Raw genomic sequence first — 22173 nt, 5'->3', positions numbered from 1 at the left:
CTGGTAGAGCAAAGAAGAGCCTCGTCCGATTTAATAAGAAAGAGAGAGAAGTATTAGTTGAGAGAATAGTTTTTATCTGACCATTTTTAGTTGTGCACACTGGCGAAGCGTCCATGTAACCACTGTTACCATTGGTAACAGTTAAAAATCTTGCAAATAAATATTTTATGACGATGAATAATTCCATTTATCTATATTTTTACCAATAGAAATATATTATTATATTATGTGTTAATAGTACCTAATTCAGTAAATAGCCAACTACTCGTAGACACACGAAAATATTGGCGAGTTTATGGGACTCAGTTGCACTTTATTATATTCTGTTACCAGTCTCATTTGTGGTTACACAATGAATGGTTATCTCGCTGTCGCTCGGGCGGCTCGAGACCGGCTAGTGTCTGAAAATTTTGAAGGAGCGACGGGCGTAAGCGCGCTGTGTATATCAGTAGGGCTGTTACCAGATTTAAATTTGATTACAGTACCTATAAAAAGTGTGCGTGCAGTTCACCGTGGATGAGTGTCGCTGCGTAATCGATCAACTACTTGAAAAATAATTCTGTTTGAAGAAAAAAAAAATGAGATTATTGAAAATGAAAGACCTATAAACAATTTAAAAATGAATCAAAAAAAGTAGTTAGATATTTTAAATTTAGTTTTTACAGTGAAAATCCTTGGTTATGTGGTTGCAAGAAAAATAGCCCATATAGCACACAACGTCCGATGTACGTCCATATAACGTACATTTAAAGTCCAAACGTCCATGGACCAAAACTGGACGTACTATGTACGTACATTACGGGACGTCCATTGGACGTTTGATTTCAACGTACATTGGACATCCATTTGTGGTCCATGGATATTTTACACAAAACGCGACTATTATATTAAATCCCAATACAAACTAAATGAGAATCTTCTTGACAACGTTGTCGCTCTTCGCGCTATCGGTCGTGAAAGGTAGTATATCAGGTACTTTTAGGGGATTATCGATGTTAATTGTTGTGGAATACTGAAGGATGGTTTATTTATGATAATTCACAGAATGGCAAACGCGCTTGTAATATACAACAACGGTACTGACTCTAAAAATAGTTTGGAACAGAAACAGAACAGAGATTAAACCTCTTTTAATGTGCATGCTTCCTAGGGCGTCATTATCTGAATCTCGTCTTTATGAAAATACATCCTGTGATATATTTGTGTTTTCTGTTTATCGTGCAAGTGCAGTCGTGCATTAATGAAGTTCCTAGTTCCTATAATAAAGTATATATTATAATGAAGTTATAGTAAAGAGAAATAAAAAAGGTCTTTTGTGTAATATTTTTAAGTATAAGTTTAGTATTATAAGGAACTATTTCCTATAAAGGCTTTTTGCTATGTATTCACAAAATTATGGATACTAGATTGCTTTCTGAAAAGTGCCCTACAAATAAGGTGTACACTGAAAGCTCCAATACAACGTACAATGTACGTTTGTAGCGGACGTTCTATGTACGTCCAATTTTGTGAACTCTGGACATTCGTTGGACGTCCATCGGATGTCCATTGTACCTTAGCGGGACGTCCATTGGACGTTCCAATGTACACAGATGTACGTCCATTGGATGTCCATAAAACGTACTTGTGCTATCTGGGAGACTGTATTGTTGGCCATGTCTTCTGGTTTCTACAGAAAAATGGGTGGACCAGGTTCACGATTTAAATAGTCTGACATTCGAGGCAATTACAGGGAATTATTAACATTAATATTGCCAAAAAAGATCAAAAATTTTGCCAACATCTAGAAACATCAACTGTTTTTTCGAGAGTTTCAAGTGATATACAAAATGATATTATTGAAGTTATATATACATTTAGCTTAGCCATATCTTCATTTTTTTAAATAAGATTTTTTGCATCTGGTTTTGGTAACACTTTAGAAAAAGTCACGCGTCGCCACTGGTTGTGCACTTCTTTTTATACGAATACAACCATGCAACAGCTAAAATTTTGATATTAATGATAATAAAGGACTTATTTTGATTGTTACAACAATAATGTTAAGCAATATTTAAAACATACTCTCTAATACTAATATCCGCAGAAAAAAGAAAAATCTCAACTAGTTGAACTAATTGGAGATTAATTGGTTTTATGCGGAGGATTGTTAACACCTTTCAGTTATTTTCATTTTTTTTTCAATTGTCAATATTCAGTTGTCAATGTAAAATGTTTATGTTAATCACCCGTTCAGTTATTTTCATGTTTTTTCAATTGTCAATATTCAGTTGTCAATGTAAAATGTTTATGTTAATCACCCGCAAAACATTATGTATTAAAACTCATTAAAAGTTATTTTGTTGGACAAATTTTTAATTATGTTATGTGCTTTAAAAATTTTCCATACAGAATTCAGTGAAACCCAAATAATTAAATTAATTAGCAAGTAATGTGTGCATAGTATCTATTTGTCAAAAACGATAACATACTTTTCTTTTGAAATTTTAGAATACTTTTTGAAAAGTTTTGGAACAAGAATGTCTTTTAGATGTTCTTTTAGTTGTGCTTGCGTCTAGCTAGAACAATCAAACTGACAGCAGTCCATTATCACGTGTTTGATGGAAAGTCGAGTATTGCAGTAGTGGCATACTATTAGAGGGTTTTCTGACACCATAAGGTATCCATGTGAGACGTGTATGTTCTATTCCTAGTCGGCTGATAACTAATTTTTGTTTTCTATTTATACAGGGTGTTTCATTAATAATTGTCCATATAGTAACTGGAGAAACTTTAGCACAAAATACGAAGATTTAACCTAAAACACTTAAATAAAATGTGATTCCTTACTGAGTTACAGGGTGTTTTATCTAAAAATTGAAAAATTATTTTTGCTCAGCATTTTCAAACTATTCGACGTATCCTTTTCATACTTGGCAGGTAGTATAGGTACTGTACAAACTACTAAATTATGTTTTAACAAACGTTTCTGACTATTACCAGAGGCGTACGACGGGGGAAAGTGAATGGTTGACGCTTTCCAAATTCTACGCCACTGGCGAAATTGCTATTTTAGTTCAATTTTTGGATTTTCCAATACTTTCTATGAAAATAATATACTCTTCATTCGTAACGACAAAGGCATTAGTTTTCGAGATCTTTGAAGTTAAAAATGAAACGACACGGTTATTATGATTAATGTATTGTGTCGCTTCATTTTTAATTTCAAATATCTCGAAAACTAATCATTTTATCGTTACGAGTAAAAAGTATATTATTTACATAAAAAGTATTGCAAAATCAAAAAATTACACTAAAATGACAATTTCGTCAGTGGCGTAGAATTTGGGAAGGGTCAACCAGCCACTATCCCCTGTCGTACGCCTCTGGTAGTAGCTAGAAACGTTTATCTATCTTAATTTAGTATGGTGCACAATACCTACACTTTCTGCCAAGTTTGATAAGGATACGCCAAATAGTTTTAAAGCACTGGGTACAAATAATTTTTAAATTTTAATCATATGAATCATATCATAAGTTAATCAAAATAACTGTGCCGTTTCATATTTAACTTCAAATATCTCGAAAACTAATGATTTTATCGTTACCAATAAAGAGTATATTATTTACGTAGAAAGTATTAGAGAATATAAAAATAGCACTAAAATAGTAATTCCTCCAGTGGCGTAGAATTTGAGAAGGATCAACTATTCACCATCCCCTGTCGTACGCCTCTGGTAGTAGCTAGAAACGTTTGTTTATCATAATTTAGTAGGGTGTCTAGTAGTAGCTCTTTCTGCCAAGTATGAAAAGGATACGTCGAATAGTTTTAAAATGATGAGCAAAAATAGTTTTTAAATTTTTAGATAAAACACCCTGTAAATCAGTAAGGAGGCACATTTGGTTTAAGTGTTTTAGGTTAAATCTTCGTATTTTGTGCTAAGGTTTCTCCAGTTACTATATGGACAATTATTAATGAAACACCCTGTATAATATGACATATGGAGGCGATATAAGGTGGGTTGAGTCCCTATCATTGTGACTGTTAGTTATGTTAGTAGAATATAGTTGCTTACAGATCTTATGTATTTCTTGGACTAGTGGACCTTTTGAGAAGATGCATCTTACGGAATGAATCAAGAAAATAGAATCAGTATTTATTGCGATTGTTTTGTTTTCATTTTAAGTATAGTGGAGTGAAGTCGTTAATGCAGGAACTATTGCATATAATTCTGTTGTATAAACACTACAGCTTCTAGATAGTCCTACAGAACTTATAGTCGTCGCCATCGTGAACACAGCGCAGCCACAACAGTCTTTATCCTTGGACTCATCTGTGTATTTATAAAATTTCATCAAACTGTGTTGAGTTGAAGATGTTTTGAAAGGATTTTCTGAGGATTGAGTTTGTGGTTTCTATTTTCTTGAATCTGCATAAATGAGTATTAAATATTAGAATATTGTGCATCCGTGGAGCTCTTTTAAGAGTACAAATAGTAATAGTATTTGAAAGGTTGATCCAATCTTGAGTTACTTGGATTTGCTAATATTCAAACACAGTATAAAAGTAGAAATTCATAGCTGTCTTTTTAGATGGAGGTGTGGCTCTGAAGATTCAACACAAGCCAGTATTATACCATATTAATAAAGTTGGTCAAGATTGTTGTACATATTATGAAAAAACTAGAAAATTTCTTAACCCCTGGAGGCATTCATGTGCTTTTATTGGCTCTCCTTATGCTGACGGTCATCACATTTATAGTTTGTTAGTGGTGGCAGCTCAACATCAAAATTATTTGGTGTTAATGATAAACAGGTTTCCACATTTTTTTTTTTTTTTTGTTAAGATCTTACTCTCTACTGAAGTTCTGTTCAAGTTGTACTAGCCTGGTAGAATCAAATTTTGTTGTTCTTCATGCAATCATCACTGTTATCTGCACTTTGTTAGTTACAGCTCAAAAGCTTGACATCTCGGTGTTTATGCCAAAGAGGATCGCTAGTTTTGTTGCTAAGATGTTCCTCCTCCTCTCCATCTTTTCTCCTTCGTACGGATGTAGTGGCCTCATGTACTTTGTGTGACTATTTCTGTCCAATTATTTCTCTCCTGTGCGTGTTGTTTTACTTCGGAGAATGAGTAACCAGTCATGTCCTGTATTTGGTCTGACCATTATACTGGAGATCTTCCTCTGAATCTTTTACCGACTACGTTGCCTTCTTTCAGCTAATATCACCAGGTGTACTTATCATTCGTTCCATGCCTTCTCTTGTTCTATTTCGAGGCTGCTTTATATTTATTATTATTTCCTACGAAGAAAAATTGTAATATTTTACAATATTCCCAAAATTTGCAAATATACCTATTTCTTTAAACTTTCAACTTTGTTGATGTCTCTGCAGGATACAGATACTGTAAGAGCATTAGTTTATTCTTCTTGTTCTTCCAATGACTACAGGCCAAAAGAGTACCTCTTCTGTGCCTTTTTAGTCTTCTGCTATATATTTTATTGTCTAAAACTTTTCTTGGCATCCATCCTCACTAATGACCAGCCCATCGAATCTTCTGGAGCCTGGCGATTTTTTAGTTGTTTTTTGGACAGTTGGTAGAGTTCATAGATGCACCTTTAAGGAGATTATTCGCCGTGTCAAAATAGCAGGATGTTCTAGCTTTTCAAAAAGTTTTAATGACCTTTTTGGTCTTCTGTCCTGTATTTTATTTTGCTCCCTTGCACTCCTAGAGAAAGAATATTATTTTTTAGAGAGTATGTTTACTTACTACAATCAAGAAGAGGACTGCAGCTGGTTCGGAGTCTTTTGCTTTTTTCAGATGGTGTAGAATCTCTCCATAGTCATAAGTATAACTATGTTTAAAAGTGATTTGAAAGCGTTATATATGTCATGTTAAATGCAGCATAGATCTATATCGATATTGTACTTGATTTTCCTTGACTTCCATAGCCTTGTTTGTTGACTGTAGCAGTCGGGTTCTAAATTAGTTACCTTACGAGTCAAGATGTAGTGGAGCATTTTAACATTATTATTATTATTATAAGAGAGCATTCACTTTTTCAACCTTACCGTATATTGTGGCAACAATCGTTGAAATTTAAACTTGTTTTATCTTTAGTTGATCTACTTTCAACTTGTTTTGATACTTTCGCATCTTTGACAAATATTTACTATGCTTTAGTTCCAAATAATATATTTTTAGGTAAAAACGTTAAACTTATAGTAGTATCGGACTAGAATGAACTAAATAGTTCAACGGAACACCACAAATAGTCGTTTTAAAACTCTTATTTGTCTAGACAGCATTATTTTAGCAGATTTACTATTAAGCGTATTTTTCCAAAACTCTAATCAACAAATTAAGAAACAATTACAATTAAGTTTCACTCGAATTTCCATAATCTAAAATTATACAACTAGTGGCGCTCTTAGATCTACAATGTATAGAAGGTTCACAAATATAGTGGCTTCATTATCCTAACGGCCTCTTAAAAGTGATGGTAAAGTAATTAAATAATCCCCTTATAAATCTTGTATTGAAAATGTTTATGTTATCAGGACCGGTTTAAATCCTAATTAAATACGAGATATCTTGTATGAAATTCGTATAGTCATAGTAGCAAGGCTCATTTAAAAGTTCAAAGCTTCTTTAAAGTCTGCTGTGTGTATTGCTTGGTTTACCGCTTACCACAATTATGCATAAGTTGAGACACTATAATTGTGAACCGGATATACCATTTGCCTTTATCTAAATCGTTTGGGATCATGTCCAATCACGGTATTGGAAAGCACAAGCCAGTTCTATCTTTACATAGTTCATTTTTTCGATGGAGAATCTTAAGGTAGCAATCCAATCATGATTCATTGGTACAGTTTTAATATTTCTTAATATTTGTATTCACTAGACATTTTACGAATCACAATTATAGATACCATATCTAATACACGCCACTAGCTACTACCTAACCTAATTTTGATTTTCAGTTAAATATACATACCTGCTTATTTATCATTCTGTCATATTAATATTGCTATATATAGGATATTTCCTACAAAATGCTTCGATTTGGATTGACCAGCTGTTCAAATTTGTTTTTCATGGCCATACAGGAAAATTTCCTGACCCTATATTATAACAGTTTTAATAGAACATGGACTAATTAATACTGATAGTATGACAAATTTTCACATTTAATTAGTTGTACCAAGTATGTGAATGCTACTTGATGTACCTGTCTACACTTCTTATAAACTCTTAAATTAAATCGGTTTTCATTTGCTTATGGTGAATTTTTCGAGCTTTCTTTACTCCCGAGATATTTTTACACATTATTTTCGTCGATTGCCTTGATGTTTTGGACATTAAGAATATCGAATCCTTCGGTATATTCATTTCCTCTGACTACATTTAGATTGCAACTTGTCTAGTCAAGTCGCTAAATTTTTTAGCATTTGCTACATGTGGTTTATTAAGTCAAAGCATTCATGTATAACAGATTATAAAGTCTCGGCAATAGTGTTATTATTGGTGATGCTAAAACCAGACTCGGTGGAGTTCAGTGGCCGAAACTGAGGATTCAACGCTAGATGGATCCACAGTAGATTCAACGAGTCACCTTGGAATAAGCCACCGTTAATGGACCGTGATAGTCGTGACGTTAAATCAATGTTGGATACTCTGAAAAGGTTTCCAAACAAAGCAAAAATTCACACGTGGTGTTTGTTTTCGTTTTTATAATTCGAATATATTGCTTGTAGGATGTTCAATTTTTACAAAATGGTAATGTGTTGGGTAACCATGATTGTAATCAATGCTCATGGTATATTTCCCACCATATTTCCAAATATGACTGTAGAGAAATAGACCCTTAAAGCATCCTTTTTGTTGAGGATCTATGATATTGTTTCGTAGACCGTGTTCATAGATACATTGGGCTACCTACATAGGATGTGATCAATTTGTACAAACTTACAAGTAATTGGACGGTACTTAGATAGAGATCTTAGGTGTTGTTTTGGCCCTTTGGAATCAAATAAGTTGTTGACTGAGTAGAAAATGATGGTACTTCCTACTAATTAGATTAGAGATGACTAGAGTCAATTATAAGTTGTTTTTTTGCAGCCCATGGGACCCTTAAAGCATTCTTTTTGTTGAAGATCTATGATATTGTTTAGTAGACCGTGTTGATAGATACATTGGACTACATAGGATATGACCAATTTGTACAAACGTAGAAGACAAGTAATTGGGCGGTACTTAAATAGATCTTAGGTGTTGTTTTGGTCCTTCGGAATCAAATAAGTTGTCTGAGTAGAAAATGATGGTACTTCCTACTTATGAGATTAGAGATGACTAGAGTCAATTATAAGTTACGCTTTGCAGCCAACGGGATCCTTAAATCATCCTTTTTGTTGAGGATCTATAATAGTGTTTCGTAGACCATGTTGATAGATACATTGGGCTACATAGGATGTGACCAATTTGTACAAACTTAGAAGACAAATAATTGGGCGGTACTTAGATAGATCTTAGATGTTGTTTTGGCATTTCGGAATCAAATAAGTTGTTGACTGAGTGGAAAATGATGGTACCTCCTACTAATTAGATTAGAGATGACTAGAGTCAATTATAAGTTGTTCTTTGCAGCCAGCCCATGGGACCCTTATAAAATCCTTTTTGTTGAGGATCTATGATAGTGTTTCGTAGACCATGTTGATGGATACATTGGGCTACATAGGATGTGACCAATTTGTACAAACTTAAAAGACAAGTAATTGGGCGGTACTTAGATATATCTTAGGTGTTGTTTTGGCCCTTCGGAATCAAATAAGTTGTTGACTGAGTGGAAAATTATGGTAATTCCTACTAATTAGATTAGAGATGACTAGAGTCGATTATGTTGTTGTCATCGAGCACTGATGATCTTCATTCGAATTTCTGTGTTGTTTGTAGCCATTGTCTGTCCCCGGTATCTGCCAATTAACTCGAATCGATATAGGGTGCTTACGAGTACCTACAGTTCTTGAATTTGGTAGTGTTGAGAGCTACATCCTTTTAAGATGCGGACTTTGTTACTAGTTACTTAGTTACTAGTACACTTATTGGAGTGTTTTAACTACACACACTAACATCGGTAGATATTGGTGTGAAGCTCCATTGCCACCTGGTTCGCTGGTTTTCTAGTTTTATAGTATATTCTGCAAGGGCTGATCATTAGCAGTGAACAAGAAATTGGTTCATATTGTGTTCGTGGTTTGACTCGTTTGAATGTTTACAAGAGGAACATTCGTCTTGGTCACTACGTAAAATTTGAAGACACCCAAGTGGTTAATGGGATAGCATACTATCCCCGCCAGCGGAAGTAATGCAAACTAGAAAACAACCAAGCAATCGTAATAATTAAGGAGGATCTGCATCTTAATAGGAAATGGCTTAAGACTACATGTAGTCTTAAGCCACAAGTGAGCCGAAAAGTCCAAATCGATTAGGATCAACCTACAAATCCCGGGGTACACGGTGGCTACAGTAGTACTGATTCTCGAATGATTAGCTCGTATTTGATAACCCCAGCACAGTTATAGATGAAACGTGAGGAAAAAACAATTCTAGATCAGATCCTGTAGTGAACCCCAAATACGTATGTTCCGATGGTGGGTGTTAACGGAATCAATTAAAAATAAGTGTAAACAACGAATAGTAATATTTATTTTATTTTTGGTTAAAAAGCGTGGCTTATTCATCTCGTAAGAGGGTTGTTTATTGTTTGAGGGCAGCGAATAGGCGTCTGAACTGTCTGCCTGCCGTGACGATACTGCAGAGACCACAACACGGTCATCATGTTTGCGGTTTTACAATATGGCTAGAAAAGGCAATAAATTACTACATCTGGCGTTTTAAAAGCTCAGAACTTTTCTGTAGTTTTAAGAAACGTCTTCGAATGCATTTCCAAAGTGCGTTGACATAAGGTCTGATAAGGTAATTAATTTATGGGGAATTCAGTTTGTTAAACTGAACACACCAAAAACATATGGTTAGGGATACATTTCGTTTCGTAAAACTTCTTAGCATCTGGTTTGTATATTAAACGTGAATTTTATATGACCGTTTTGAGAAAAGTTATTAAAAAATAGAATTAGCAAAAATAGTAATTAAAGCGTGTCGCCACAGATACAATGTACCATTCATAGATCTATAATTTTAACATAGACTGAGCAGTCTATAAAGCTAAGTGACGGTACCATATTTTTTTTTCGTTGTTCATTGTGTCTCTGTCGTACATCAAGTAGCAGCATCTCTTTTTGGTAGAGGAGAGAGTGAGGAGTTTCAATCCGCTAGAGAGAGACAGATTGATCAACCGCAAGACATATTGTCGTCTAAGTTTATTTAGCACTGTATGCTAGTTTAGGTATGTATACAAAATTAAACAGCTGGTCAGTAAAAATTGTAGGAAACATCATATAGACGGGATTTTAGTTTCAATTCTAGAATGCCATGGTACATAAGAGCTTGAACTGTCATCGTTTCTTTCTCTTGTGTACTCTGGTAGCAATTAAATCAGTTATAATAAATAAGCCCTACTAATAACATCGAATATTTTGTGCGTTTGGATCATCTTTGAACATGTAATTTTAGAATATGAGTTACGCATAAAAATACTTAATGAACCAAAAAATAACGAGAAAAAAACGTTTGGGTTAATGTACTCCTCTGTTAGGGTTTAACGAAAAACAAAATAAAATAAACAAAAAAAAATTAAAAATATTTATTTTAAAATTTGTAAATAAAAATAATATAACACTGAATGTAGAGATGTATATACAATTAAGAATAAATTACAAATATTGCATGGAATTTAAGTACCTATAGAGTTAACAGAAAAACGATAGAATAATGTTTAATATTAGAATTTAAAAAAACAAATTCTACATATTGAAGTAGCTATTTCTGTAATAGATGCCAACTTCAGTCTAGGAATTTTTATTTTATCACACTTTTTCACAAAGCTGTCGCAAAATGGCTTAATTACAATATGATAGTATTAAAAACCACATTTTTCGTATTAATACGAATTTTATATTCACTGAATTTAATTAGCAATTTGATTTTCCTCTTCTATATAAATATAGTTTTAAAAATGGTCAAAATTATAATTTTTATCGTTAACAAGGTATGTTATATTGAAATAATACAGTTTTGTAAAACAGAATAGTATTTTATAAGCTATACAACTCCAGCTCGATCCTAAAAAAGTTTCTTAGTTTTTTCACCTTATAGTGCAGGAGCTAGAGTGGGTGAGTAGGGCATTTTTCTGACCCCTCGATACCTTGAGTTTTTTTTGTTTTTTTTTGGGCGTAACATGGGTTGTTTTTTGTGCGTTTGTTTTCTTTTCGTTTTTCACGAAATTTGTTATAACTTCGGTTCTAACAATCAGATCAAAATTTACCAAACGCCATTTTGTTCATTTTTCCAAAAGGAACAATTTTCATTTCGGTAAAATTAAACATCTCTAATAATTTAAAAGATATAATCATTTAAACAATTAAATAGTTAACAAAAAATTATCTGACGCATTTTTAGTTTGGTGCCCTCGAAAATTAAAATTTACGCACCAAAAAACAATAAAAAAAACGTCAAAGTACCGAGGGGACATAATAGTGCATAATACCCAAACCCTGGCTCCTGCTAGAATAGGGGTTTAGCTGAACATCAACATGTCATAATATATGTCACTTTGCACAGATTATCCATCAGAAAAATCTTGTTTTGTGCGTCAAATTTGCATTAAAATTTGCAATAGTATCTGCTCTAATCACATACTCAATATAACATACCTTTTAAAAAATAAATATGTAAGGGTATGGTTTAAAAGGAAACTGCAGCTTGTACCAAGCATACCTTTAAATCCTTAGCTGAATGAGAAATATCTACAACAGAGTCGACCATTTCCTGAACAGCATTGACAGAAGGGAATTGCATCGCAGCTTGCTTAGTCTTATTTACACTGGTCGCTAAAGCATCTGAAAGAGCATTGGCATAACTCAAAGATCTATCCTTTATATCTCTGCACGTGATATTCCGATGCACTGTATCACCTATTAGGACCAATTTGTGAGCACTGAGAACCACAAACTTGCCGTGAGCCAAAAATATTTTTGGTGGTTGGTTGTGTTCCACTGTCTGCAAGAATGCGTCTATAGCATGTGTCAAATTCGTGTGATGTGTAACCACCTGCGTTGCGTAAAACGCCAAGAGCTGTTTGTCGTCAGGATCTAATCCTGCTGTCTTATGGTCAACGTCGAAAGCTACATCATCAGCATGTTTAACACAGTTGTCGTAGTCTTTCTGTAAGTTCTTTGGTAAAGTTTTCATTATATCTGCGTGGTTCTTGTTAATGTTTTCTTTTGAATCTAAGCTTACATAGTCATATTCTTCGTTCCATTCGTTCGAAGACTCTTTTTTGAACAATAACGTACCATTGCCTTGAATGAACGATGCTATCTGTCGAATATCTTCCGTTAACGCTCGCGAGCAAGCAACTAGTTGTTCTAATTCGTCAGGTTTCTTCACGCATTCTTCATCAAGCGGCCTTGAAAGAATGTCTAAAGACCAGTTGTGTTTATTAAGTTTTTCTGAAACTTCTTGTACCAGGGTGTTTGCTTTCCTGATTGCTAAAACTAAGGGGGATAATTTGCCAGCCAAATTTTTATCGGAAGCTCTAGCTGCGTTCCCCAGCGTCCCTTCTCCAAACTCAGCCAGATCTTGGAGAGACGTGCGCAATCGTGTCGCTGATAGTTTAATTTCCATTAAATTTGTTTCTAGCTTGTCTTTCGTCCTCCATTGAGGCCCGACAAATCCTAATAACTTTGATATTGCACTGGTGGTGTCAGTCTGTAATCTCTCCAAGTTTTCAAGGGCTGAATTTAGCTCCAAAGGCAACTCTTTTGTAACGTGTGTGGGTACGTCGTAATTTGAAGTGGATTGGAGAACTAATTGGGGGCCTCTGTTGTAAGGTTTGGGGACGTCGTAGTCGGGCATATTGGCTAAACTGCTACGGTTTGACGAACTAAGTGAATCCGCTGTTAGAGAACTAGCCGAACTAGAGGGTGTTAATTGGTTCTGAATGCCTGAAAAAAAAAATAAAATAAATAAAAATGTTATATATTATAATAATCAAAATGTGTAAGCACTTTTAATAGAGCACCGTTAATAAATATTTTTGGTATGTTAAATAAATATAGGCCAATTGTTATTGTTTAAAAAGGATTAGAAAAAAAATGGGGATAAATTTTAATAGACTGGGTTTTAATAATTTAAATAATTTTAATTTATTTAGAAATCAAGAAAAATAATTTATGTAAATATTTGATTATTTACTAACAACAAGCGTTTCAACGCAAAGACAACTAAAAAATGTCAGTACTATTTTTTTTGTGAAATTTTAGAAAACTGGGAATTAAAGTTAACACAACTGAATATAAACACATCAAGTACGTCATTTGTCAATTATTGTCTTTCTATTGCTAGCCAATATCGTTTACGGTTTACGTCACCATAAAACAACCAAAGAACGGTAATTAAAGAACACTATACGAGAGGCTTGTTTAACTGAAGCTCATCTTGGGTCCAGAAAAAAGTATTGTCAAATAGATCTACAAATAATTACCACTATAATTAAGGCACATATCCCATTGTTTCACCAACCGACGTATACCCTGCTTGTGGTTGTTTATAAAGAACTCTTGTGGCTTTACGATTACCTTTTAACACTTTTCCAATGGCCCAAAGATGTGAAAATCACAAGGCGATAAATCGGGATTATAGGGTGGATGCTCTAATAATCTCAGAACTAACAAACATTTACAACCACATATATGAAACTGGAATAATGCCACAAATATGGTTGGAGCCTACATTTATCACACTTCCAAAAAAACCTAATACATCACCATGTAAAGACTTTAGACTAATTAGTCTCATGAGCCACTTTCTCAAGCTACTTCTTCGGTACTTCTTCTTCTCAAGAAACCAACAATTCGGTTTTAGAGAAGGATTTTGAACAAGGGAAGCTTTGCTCTCAATTCTAACATTACTTCAACGATCATGGGAAATACAGAAACCAAATACACGTCTACTTTATAGATTTTGAGAAGGCGTTTAATAGGGTTCAACATGATAGGCTGTTTGAATATCTAGAAAAGATTGGAATATATGATAAAGATCTGAGACTTTTACAACATCTATATTGGAATCAAGAAGCTTTTATTCTGGTAGACGGTAACGAAACAGACAAAATTTGCATTCAAAAAGGTGTCAGACAGGGTTGTGTGTTATTCCCAACTTTGTTTAACGTTTACCTAGAAATAATTTTTAACGGAGCCTTGGAAGGGCAATGTGGAGTTCGAATCGGTGGAGAAACTATTAACAACATCAGATATGCAGATGACACCGCGATCATGGCTGAAAGTATCGAAGATCTTCAATTTCTTATAGATCGAGTCACTAGGGAATGCTCTAATAACGAACTTAGCATAAATACAACAAAGACTAAGTTACTTGTGATTAGTAAACAAGACATCGCTCAGCACTATGCAACTAATTGTCGGTAATGAACCGATAACAAAAGTTAACCATTTTAAATACCTAGAATGTTGGATAAACGAGACACTAAATCCGGATGAACAAATTAAAACTCGTATAGAAATTGCAATTATAAAATTAGATCTATTCTGAGCAATTCTCAGCTGAATTAACAACTAAGAATGAAGTTCCTAAACCGTTATGTGTATTGTGTATCCTGTATTATTATATGCATGTGAAACCTGGATCATGAAGGTTAACATGATGAACAAATTAGAAGCCTTCGAGATGTGGTCATATCGTAGAATGCACAGAATATCTTGGGTTCAACGCATTTCAAACAGAGAAGTCTTAAACAGAGTAGGACGAGGGGAAGGTGACTTAATGAAGATGATAAAAAAGAGAAAACTTTAATATCTGCGGCATATAATGAGAGGTAGCAGATACAAGATACTGCAGTTAATAGTCAATGGAAAGATCGACGGAAAAAGAGGAATTGGTAGGAAAAAATATTCATGGCTCTGAATCCTTCGTCTGGAAGCCAGTTCGAATGGCCTGGTTTATCAGCAGATGAATTATTACATGCCGCGCAAGATCGATAACGATATCGGCAAATTGTCATGGAAGCTACCCACGCCGAGAATTTGGGCAAGGTACTTAAAGAAGAAGCATTCTTAACTATATTTTAGTGCAAAACAAGTTTTCTTATCAACTTAAAAAACGTTGCCAAAAAATTGCAAAAATTGTAGTTATTAAAACCCAGTCAAGATGTAGAGCAGTGTTAAATAATGCATATTATACTAAAACAAAAAACTACTACCTACTATGTACAACCAAAATCGAATTGGAGCAGTCATTGTTAGTTTTAAATATGCCACGTTAAGTAAAGATTTATGGTAACGGACAATCCGTAATGACGTCAATTTGTAACGACGACACTTCGTAACATCGACAGTTCGTAACTATAACTATTCGTAACGGTATATTTCGTACCGCTAACATTTAGTTTTTTTTAGTTTTACATAGCATTATTCAATGTATACAATAAATGTATTTTAGTTTACATACTTTCTTACACTAAAAGTAGTAGTACCTTTTTTAAATATATTTCAAATATTTTGGACTACATTTGTGTAAATATGACAACTAGAGAATTTGAATTTTGTATCCTGAATTATTACTTTAAATTAGTAAAACTACTGTTATACGGCTACGGCTAGATTATATTTATTTTAAGATACAACTTTTAAAATATATTTCTGCATGAAATATGAAATATCGTGTTAAAAATGTTTATCCTGATGTTGGTTCTTTATATTGATAAACGTAATTTCAATTGCAACTGTAATAAAAATTTTTTTCTACTTTAAGGGGATAGGCGCCAACTTTCGGCTCCAGTGCTATTTAAATGCATCAATTTTTTTCGTATCCTGAAAAAGCTAATAAAAACATTTTTGAAAAATTTAAACACAAAATGAAAGACTTATTATTAGTCTTATTATGCCCTTAACAAAAATAAACAGAAGAATTTAATTTGACGTAACGAATTATACCGATACGAATTTACGGCGCTACAAATTATCCGTCACTCGTTACTATTTGTGGGATTATGAACTGCCATGTTATGAGATGTCTTGTCACGATTGGATAGGCAGCAATTGATATGGTCGATAGTATAAACTATTTTTACTAAAAACTTTGATAATATAAACCACTGCAATACATCAAAAAGCGAAAACAAAATAAAAACAAAAATAAAAATACCTAAATGTTGTCTGGGAATGTCATATGTGTCACCTGAATCTCTATTGATCGGTGAGGCACATGATGGGGCTGGGGAGCATCGGGGGCAATTCCTAAAACTTTCATTACCTACTGGTACTGGTCGGGGAGGTACATCGTAGCAGTCGTTCTGGTCCCGAGTTATCGTACCCGGGCTAACTCCTGAAGAAACTGAAATCGGAGAACATCTCGATGGAGGCATGTCGTATAAAAATACATCGTTGAATTTTTTGGGAGTTACGACCTAAAAAAATACAAACGAGAGTTAAAAATGTGACCTAAAAAAATGCAAGTGAAATAATTTCAAAAAAGTTATAATTTTTTACTTTATTCGGCAGGCATATTCAGTATTTGTTTAACAAACGCAAGAGTAATACTACATTTATGATATAACTCCATATCCAAGTATAAGAGGCAAAACTACGAGATTTCACACCCCAGTGCGCTAGAGAGAGAAGAAGGAGCATACAACATCAAAGGTGTCGTACCATCGTAATTTGCATACACACATTAGGCAATGAACTTACTGGAAAATGTGGAGATAAAAAGAGGTTTTCGACAGGGGTGTAACTTATCCCCACTCCTCTTCAACACTTACTCCCAGGAAATCTTTAAAACATTTATGGAAAATGCAACAGAGGGCATATAAATAAACAACATAAGCTATACCGATGACACGGTGATCATTTCCAGTAGCATACATAAACTACAATAGTCAATGGAAAGGGTTAATGCAGTCAGTGAGCACTACGACTTGAGCCTCAGCTTAAAGAAGACAAAATGGATGCTAATAAGTAAAAAAGTAACAACCTGCTCGACAGTTACGGAGTTAACAACGTACTAATGGACTATGTCAAATCTTATGTTTACCTTGGCACCAACGAAAATGCAAAATGAAAATATTCCTCAGAAATTAAGGCAAGAATAGAACGAGCTAGAAGAGCATTTAACAATAGCTCCTCATGAGCCAGGAGACGCTCATCAAAAGATTAGAATCATTCAAAAGGTGGGTGTTCCTAAGTATTTTTTATATAATCCTGGACCGAACATGTCACCAACGTAGGGATATTTCACAGAATTGGAAAAGAGAAAGAAATCGAGAGCACAATTAAATAAAGAAATTTGACTATCTAGGCCACACATTGAGACACGATAAGTACTGACTAGTTCAATTGATTATCCAGGGAAAAATAGACAGCAGGCGAGGGCCAGGCAGGAGGAGACAGTCGTGGCTCCAAAATATGCGAAAGTGGTAAGAGCTCACATCGGTCGAACTATTGAGAAGCAAGATCATAATTGCCATGTTGAATAACTAACGTTCCATCTGCAGTCAAATGCTCTACCACTGAGCTATATCTGAGATTATATAAAATGGCTTAAAATGTACAATAAAACTCAATACATCCATGTAAAAGCTGTTGAACATTGGCATTATCATCAAGTTCTGAGCTATTCTGAAAATTTTAAAAATCTAGCTAGTCGTAAGGTATGTTTAAAATCGATTAAAAAATTTTCTGGACAGAGTGACAAAGAGGCATAAAAAGAACAAGTGAAGTATAGAAAAACGTTTTAAATATAACAACAACCATTAGTTTTTTCCGTTCATCCCTAATTTATAATAATATCTCCGAGGTCTACCTTGTATATATTGTTTATTTTATTATTATAACGTTTATTATAAAATGCATTGATCGGCCTCTGGCGGAGAAGAGTGTAATCTCCGTGTAAAATCTCGCAATTTCCCAATCTTAAAAATAGAGAAATTACATAGCCAGAATAAAAGACAAAAGACTTTACTGCTTGAAGAATATAATTTGCATGGTTATAAGACATCCGTCAGTCATTATTTGACAGTATCTGTCAACGGTATACCAATAGGTGAACCGGCACTAATCAGTGTTTCTTAATTCTGTTAATAATCTACAATAATTTAACAGGATTCTTGATTTAAAGAAACTATATCATTGTTTTATACTTTCTAAAGAAAAAGAATAAATATTTTATGAACATTGTTCTAATATGCCGTAACGGAAAGTCAAAATTAACTTATCACATATTAACTCATATTAACTTATAAGTCATTAAAAAAACTTATTATATTTTTTTATTAACTTATTTGCAAGAGATTTCTCAACAAATCATGCTACAGACTGCCAACTGAAACGGCGAATCTTTAATCGCAATAAATAAAAAATTATGCATACTTTCAAAATAATACAGTAATAAATTATTAATTACAGCAATTCTCGAAAACCGGACTTTTTTCGAGTAATTTTCATACGTGAAAAATTATACCGCGAATAACATAAACCAGAATAAAGAAAAAGTGGGCCACACGCAACAACATACTACGCAATTACATCAGTGAATCGATAAAAATGCATCCTGTATTACAGTGGAATCAATGTAGTTTTTACTTACGGAAAAAATCTAAAAAGACAGAACTTTTTATAATTTCGTTAAGAAATGTACTAGATCGGGATCCCGCGTATGAAAAAAAAGTTGATTAATAGCAAGCTAAAAATTTGTTAATAGCTTAAGGGTGTCTAGTCGGATAAACTTTGATATATGGGAACACTGGAACAGGGGCAGTGTTAATTGTGGAACAGGTTAAAAATTTGAAACAGTCAAACCACGAAAACGGCACATTTATTTTGTCCGACAGAACAGACTTAAACTATCCGAACAGAGATTAAACTCTCATGCAAAAATCAGACTGCTATTTATCGCCTGTCATAATTCCTGTCATTTGACATATTCTACATGTTCCACTCATTAAAACGCCCATTTGGTGATAAATAGCAGTCTGATTTTTGCATGAGAGTTTAATATCTGTTCGGAGAGTTTAAGTCTGTTCTGTCGGACAAAATACATGTGCCGTTTTCTTGGTCTGACCGTTCCAAATTTTTAACATGTTCCACAATTATAACTTCCCCTGTTCCAGTGTTCCCATATATCAATGTTTGTCCGGCTAGACACCCTTAAGCTATTAACAAATTTTCAGCTTGCTATTAATCAACTTTTTTTTCATACGCGGGATCCAGACCTATACCTATAATAAACAACATATCAAAAAATTATACTCCAAAAGTGGGTGGTTAAATTTTTATCTACCAAACATTTCGTGACAACTGTTCGTGAGTCTTTGCCGCGTCTACTATTGTCTTCCATATTTGTCGGTCCTGTGCCAAACTTTTTAATGAATTAATCAAATTAAATTTTACATATTGGATATGAAAGAAGAACACTGAAGCTATTTTATAGTTATACTACAAAGAAAAAAAATTATGTGCATAAGTACAGTCTAGGCAACAGTCAAACTCTGTTGTGTCACAATAAAGTGACATAAATTTTATTTAAAAAATATTTAAAAATATAGTACTCATACAATTTTTCCTATAAAAATCTTAAAATTGTACATCGTACAATCGCAAAATCTTTTCAAACATCGTACTTGTGTGTGTGTGAGAGAGATCCTGGCATCAGACAAAATCTATTTGCCACAAAACATGTAAATTCTTAATTACATTAAATGATTTCATATTGTCTATTTCTAAACTATACCGCTATTTTTGAATTTCTGATAAAATTAATGATGGAATCTAGTACCGCTTTATCTGGGGAAGAAAGGAGAGCTGTAATATTTAGTGGCAATGGACACTCGTGATGAATTAGTTCTTGATACAGCATTGAAGAAGATTGAGAGTTCAGAGAACATTCTAGAAATATATGATTTAGATCACCAATGGATACATTGTCACAACTACAGACAGGAGAGTTAAGTATTCCAATTTTATATAAGTGAGATGGAAAGCGAGCATGATTCAATTTTAAACGAGTCAATACTGACATTTGTGCTCTATTATAATTAAAGGTGAAATGAGGAATGTCTTTTGGAAGTGTAGGGTGAATTTTGAAATAAGGGTTTGTAGATTTATTTGCAATTCTTTTGTAATCAGTTTCCCATTTCCTTCTGATATTAGGTTGGAGAGCATTATTCAAATCTTTTAAATTAAATACTTTGTCCATATGGTGGCAACTGTGACTACTTTTTGCGGCTATATCCGCAATTTCATTACCTTCGACTCCGCAATGTCCTTTCGTCCAAATAAACGAAACAGTTACATTATTTTGTTTAAGATCCATAATTAATTTTTTAATGTTCAAAATTAAGGCATTTCGGAATTGGTTTATTGGGTGACCGCTAATAGCTTGTAATGCTGATTTTGAGTCTGAAATTATTGCCACATTCGTGCATGTTTGAGTTGCACACCATTTTAGTGCCTTTTCAATAGCAAAGGACTCGGCGGTAAAAATGGAACAATAATTTGAGATTCTGTACTTTTCAATATGATTTATGTTTGAAACAAAAAATGCCGAACCTGTGTTTAGCTCCGTTTTTGACCCATCTGTATATATTTTAGTTAAGTTCGACCCGAGACCATTTACAATGGATTTTATCATGGCTTGGTTTAAGATATTACAATCTGAATACCGAGGGAATATGGTGATAGGTTTGTCAATTATAGAATCGAAACTGTGTGCATACAATGGTATTTTATTAAGTTTAACAATATCATTTTGAAATAAGTTTGTATCAATAAATGCATCTGACAAAAGAGGAGAGTTTTTCTTTTTCCAATAATGATTTGTCAAATTCTCAATTACAAGAAAGTTAATTTTTGCGATCAAATCACTGTTGTAACATCTATATTTTAATAGACTTTTATTTGCTAAAAACTGTCTTCGAAAACTAAGAGGAAGTTCTTGAGACTCTGCCAGAATGGCATGATTTGGTGAAGATGCCATTGCTCCCAAACATATTTTCAGAGCTCTATATTGTATTCGATCAAGGGTAAGTTGGTTCGTATTGGAGGTAGAACCATAGAGAGTACACCCATAATCCAAAATCGAGCGAATATAAGACTTGTAGAACATTAAGGAAATTTGTTGATCCGCGCCCCAGCTCTGTTTGGAGAGGAAGCGCAGAAGATTAATTCCCTTTTCACATCTTTGTTTGACATACTTAATGTGACTGGTCCATAGAAGTTTACTATCTATAATTATACCTAAATATTTATATTCTTTTACGATAGGAATAGTGTATTTACCTATAGAGAAATTATCGACTAACTGATATCTGTGCCTTGTGAAACACATCACAGCTGTCTTTTCTGGTGAAACACTAAAACCCATATCGTCGAACCAGTTTTGTAACCTGTCAAAAGTACGTCTTAAGTCTATCATGCAGCGATCGTAGGTATTATGGGTGACATAAATGCATAAATCGTCCGCGTATTGAATAATTTGTATGCCATCGCTCATCAAATCATGCAAGTCTGCAGTGTATAAGTTAAACAAAAGGGGACTTAAAATAGAGCCTTGCGGAAGCCCGTTGTAAAGTACTCTTGGACCATGTAAAACGTTATGACTATCTCGCAAAAATACTTTTCTATTAGCAAACAAATTTAAAATATTTATAGAGACTCTTTTATTGATGCCAAACGTTACCATTTTTGAATATAATATTTCCAAATCTACCACATCATAAGCCCCTTTAAGGTCCACAAAAAGACACAACATGTAATTATTTTTTGATAGACACAATTGAGCATCTGTAACTAAATGGGAGATTGCATCAATTGTGCCTATACCTCTACGAAATCCATACTGATTTTTTGGTAAAATTGATCTGTTTTCGACAAAATGTTCGAGTCTAAATTTTATAAGCCTTTCGAAAGTTTTTGTAATACACGATAACAATGAAATAGGTCGGTAGGACGAAGGTAAGTCAGGTGGTTTCTTAGGTTTCGCTAGAAGACACACAA

At 33.8% G+C, this 22173-nt stretch overlaps 1 protein-coding gene across 2 annotated transcripts in view; it reads right to left on the bottom strand.

Annotated features, from left to right (window-relative positions):
* Positions 1-10733: 10733 nt before the first annotated feature.
* Positions 10734-22173, bottom strand: part of LOC114329405 (breast cancer anti-estrogen resistance protein 1) — a 137193-nt gene continuing 125753 nt past the window's right edge. Inside the window, exons 4-5 of one of the 2 annotated variants that reach the window (XM_028278496.2) lie at positions 16328-16589; positions 10734-13110 (exon numbers count right to left, since the gene is read on the bottom strand). In XM_028278496.2, the coding sequence (XP_028134297.2) occupies positions 11849-13110; positions 16328-16589 (1524 nt within the window). In that variant the 3' untranslated portion in view covers positions 10734-11848. The remainder of the gene's footprint in view (positions 13111-16327; positions 16590-22173) is intronic. The other variant, XM_028278498.2, reaches the window with a different exon arrangement.

Source organism: Diabrotica virgifera, chromosome 7 (genome assembly GCF_917563875.1).
Source record: "Diabrotica virgifera virgifera chromosome 7, PGI_DIABVI_V3a".
Taxonomy (NCBI): Eukaryota; Metazoa; Arthropoda; class Insecta; order Coleoptera; family Chrysomelidae; genus Diabrotica; species Diabrotica virgifera.
Note: the sequence above shows the minus strand (reverse complement) of the source record. Positions and strands in the feature narration are given on the sequence as shown.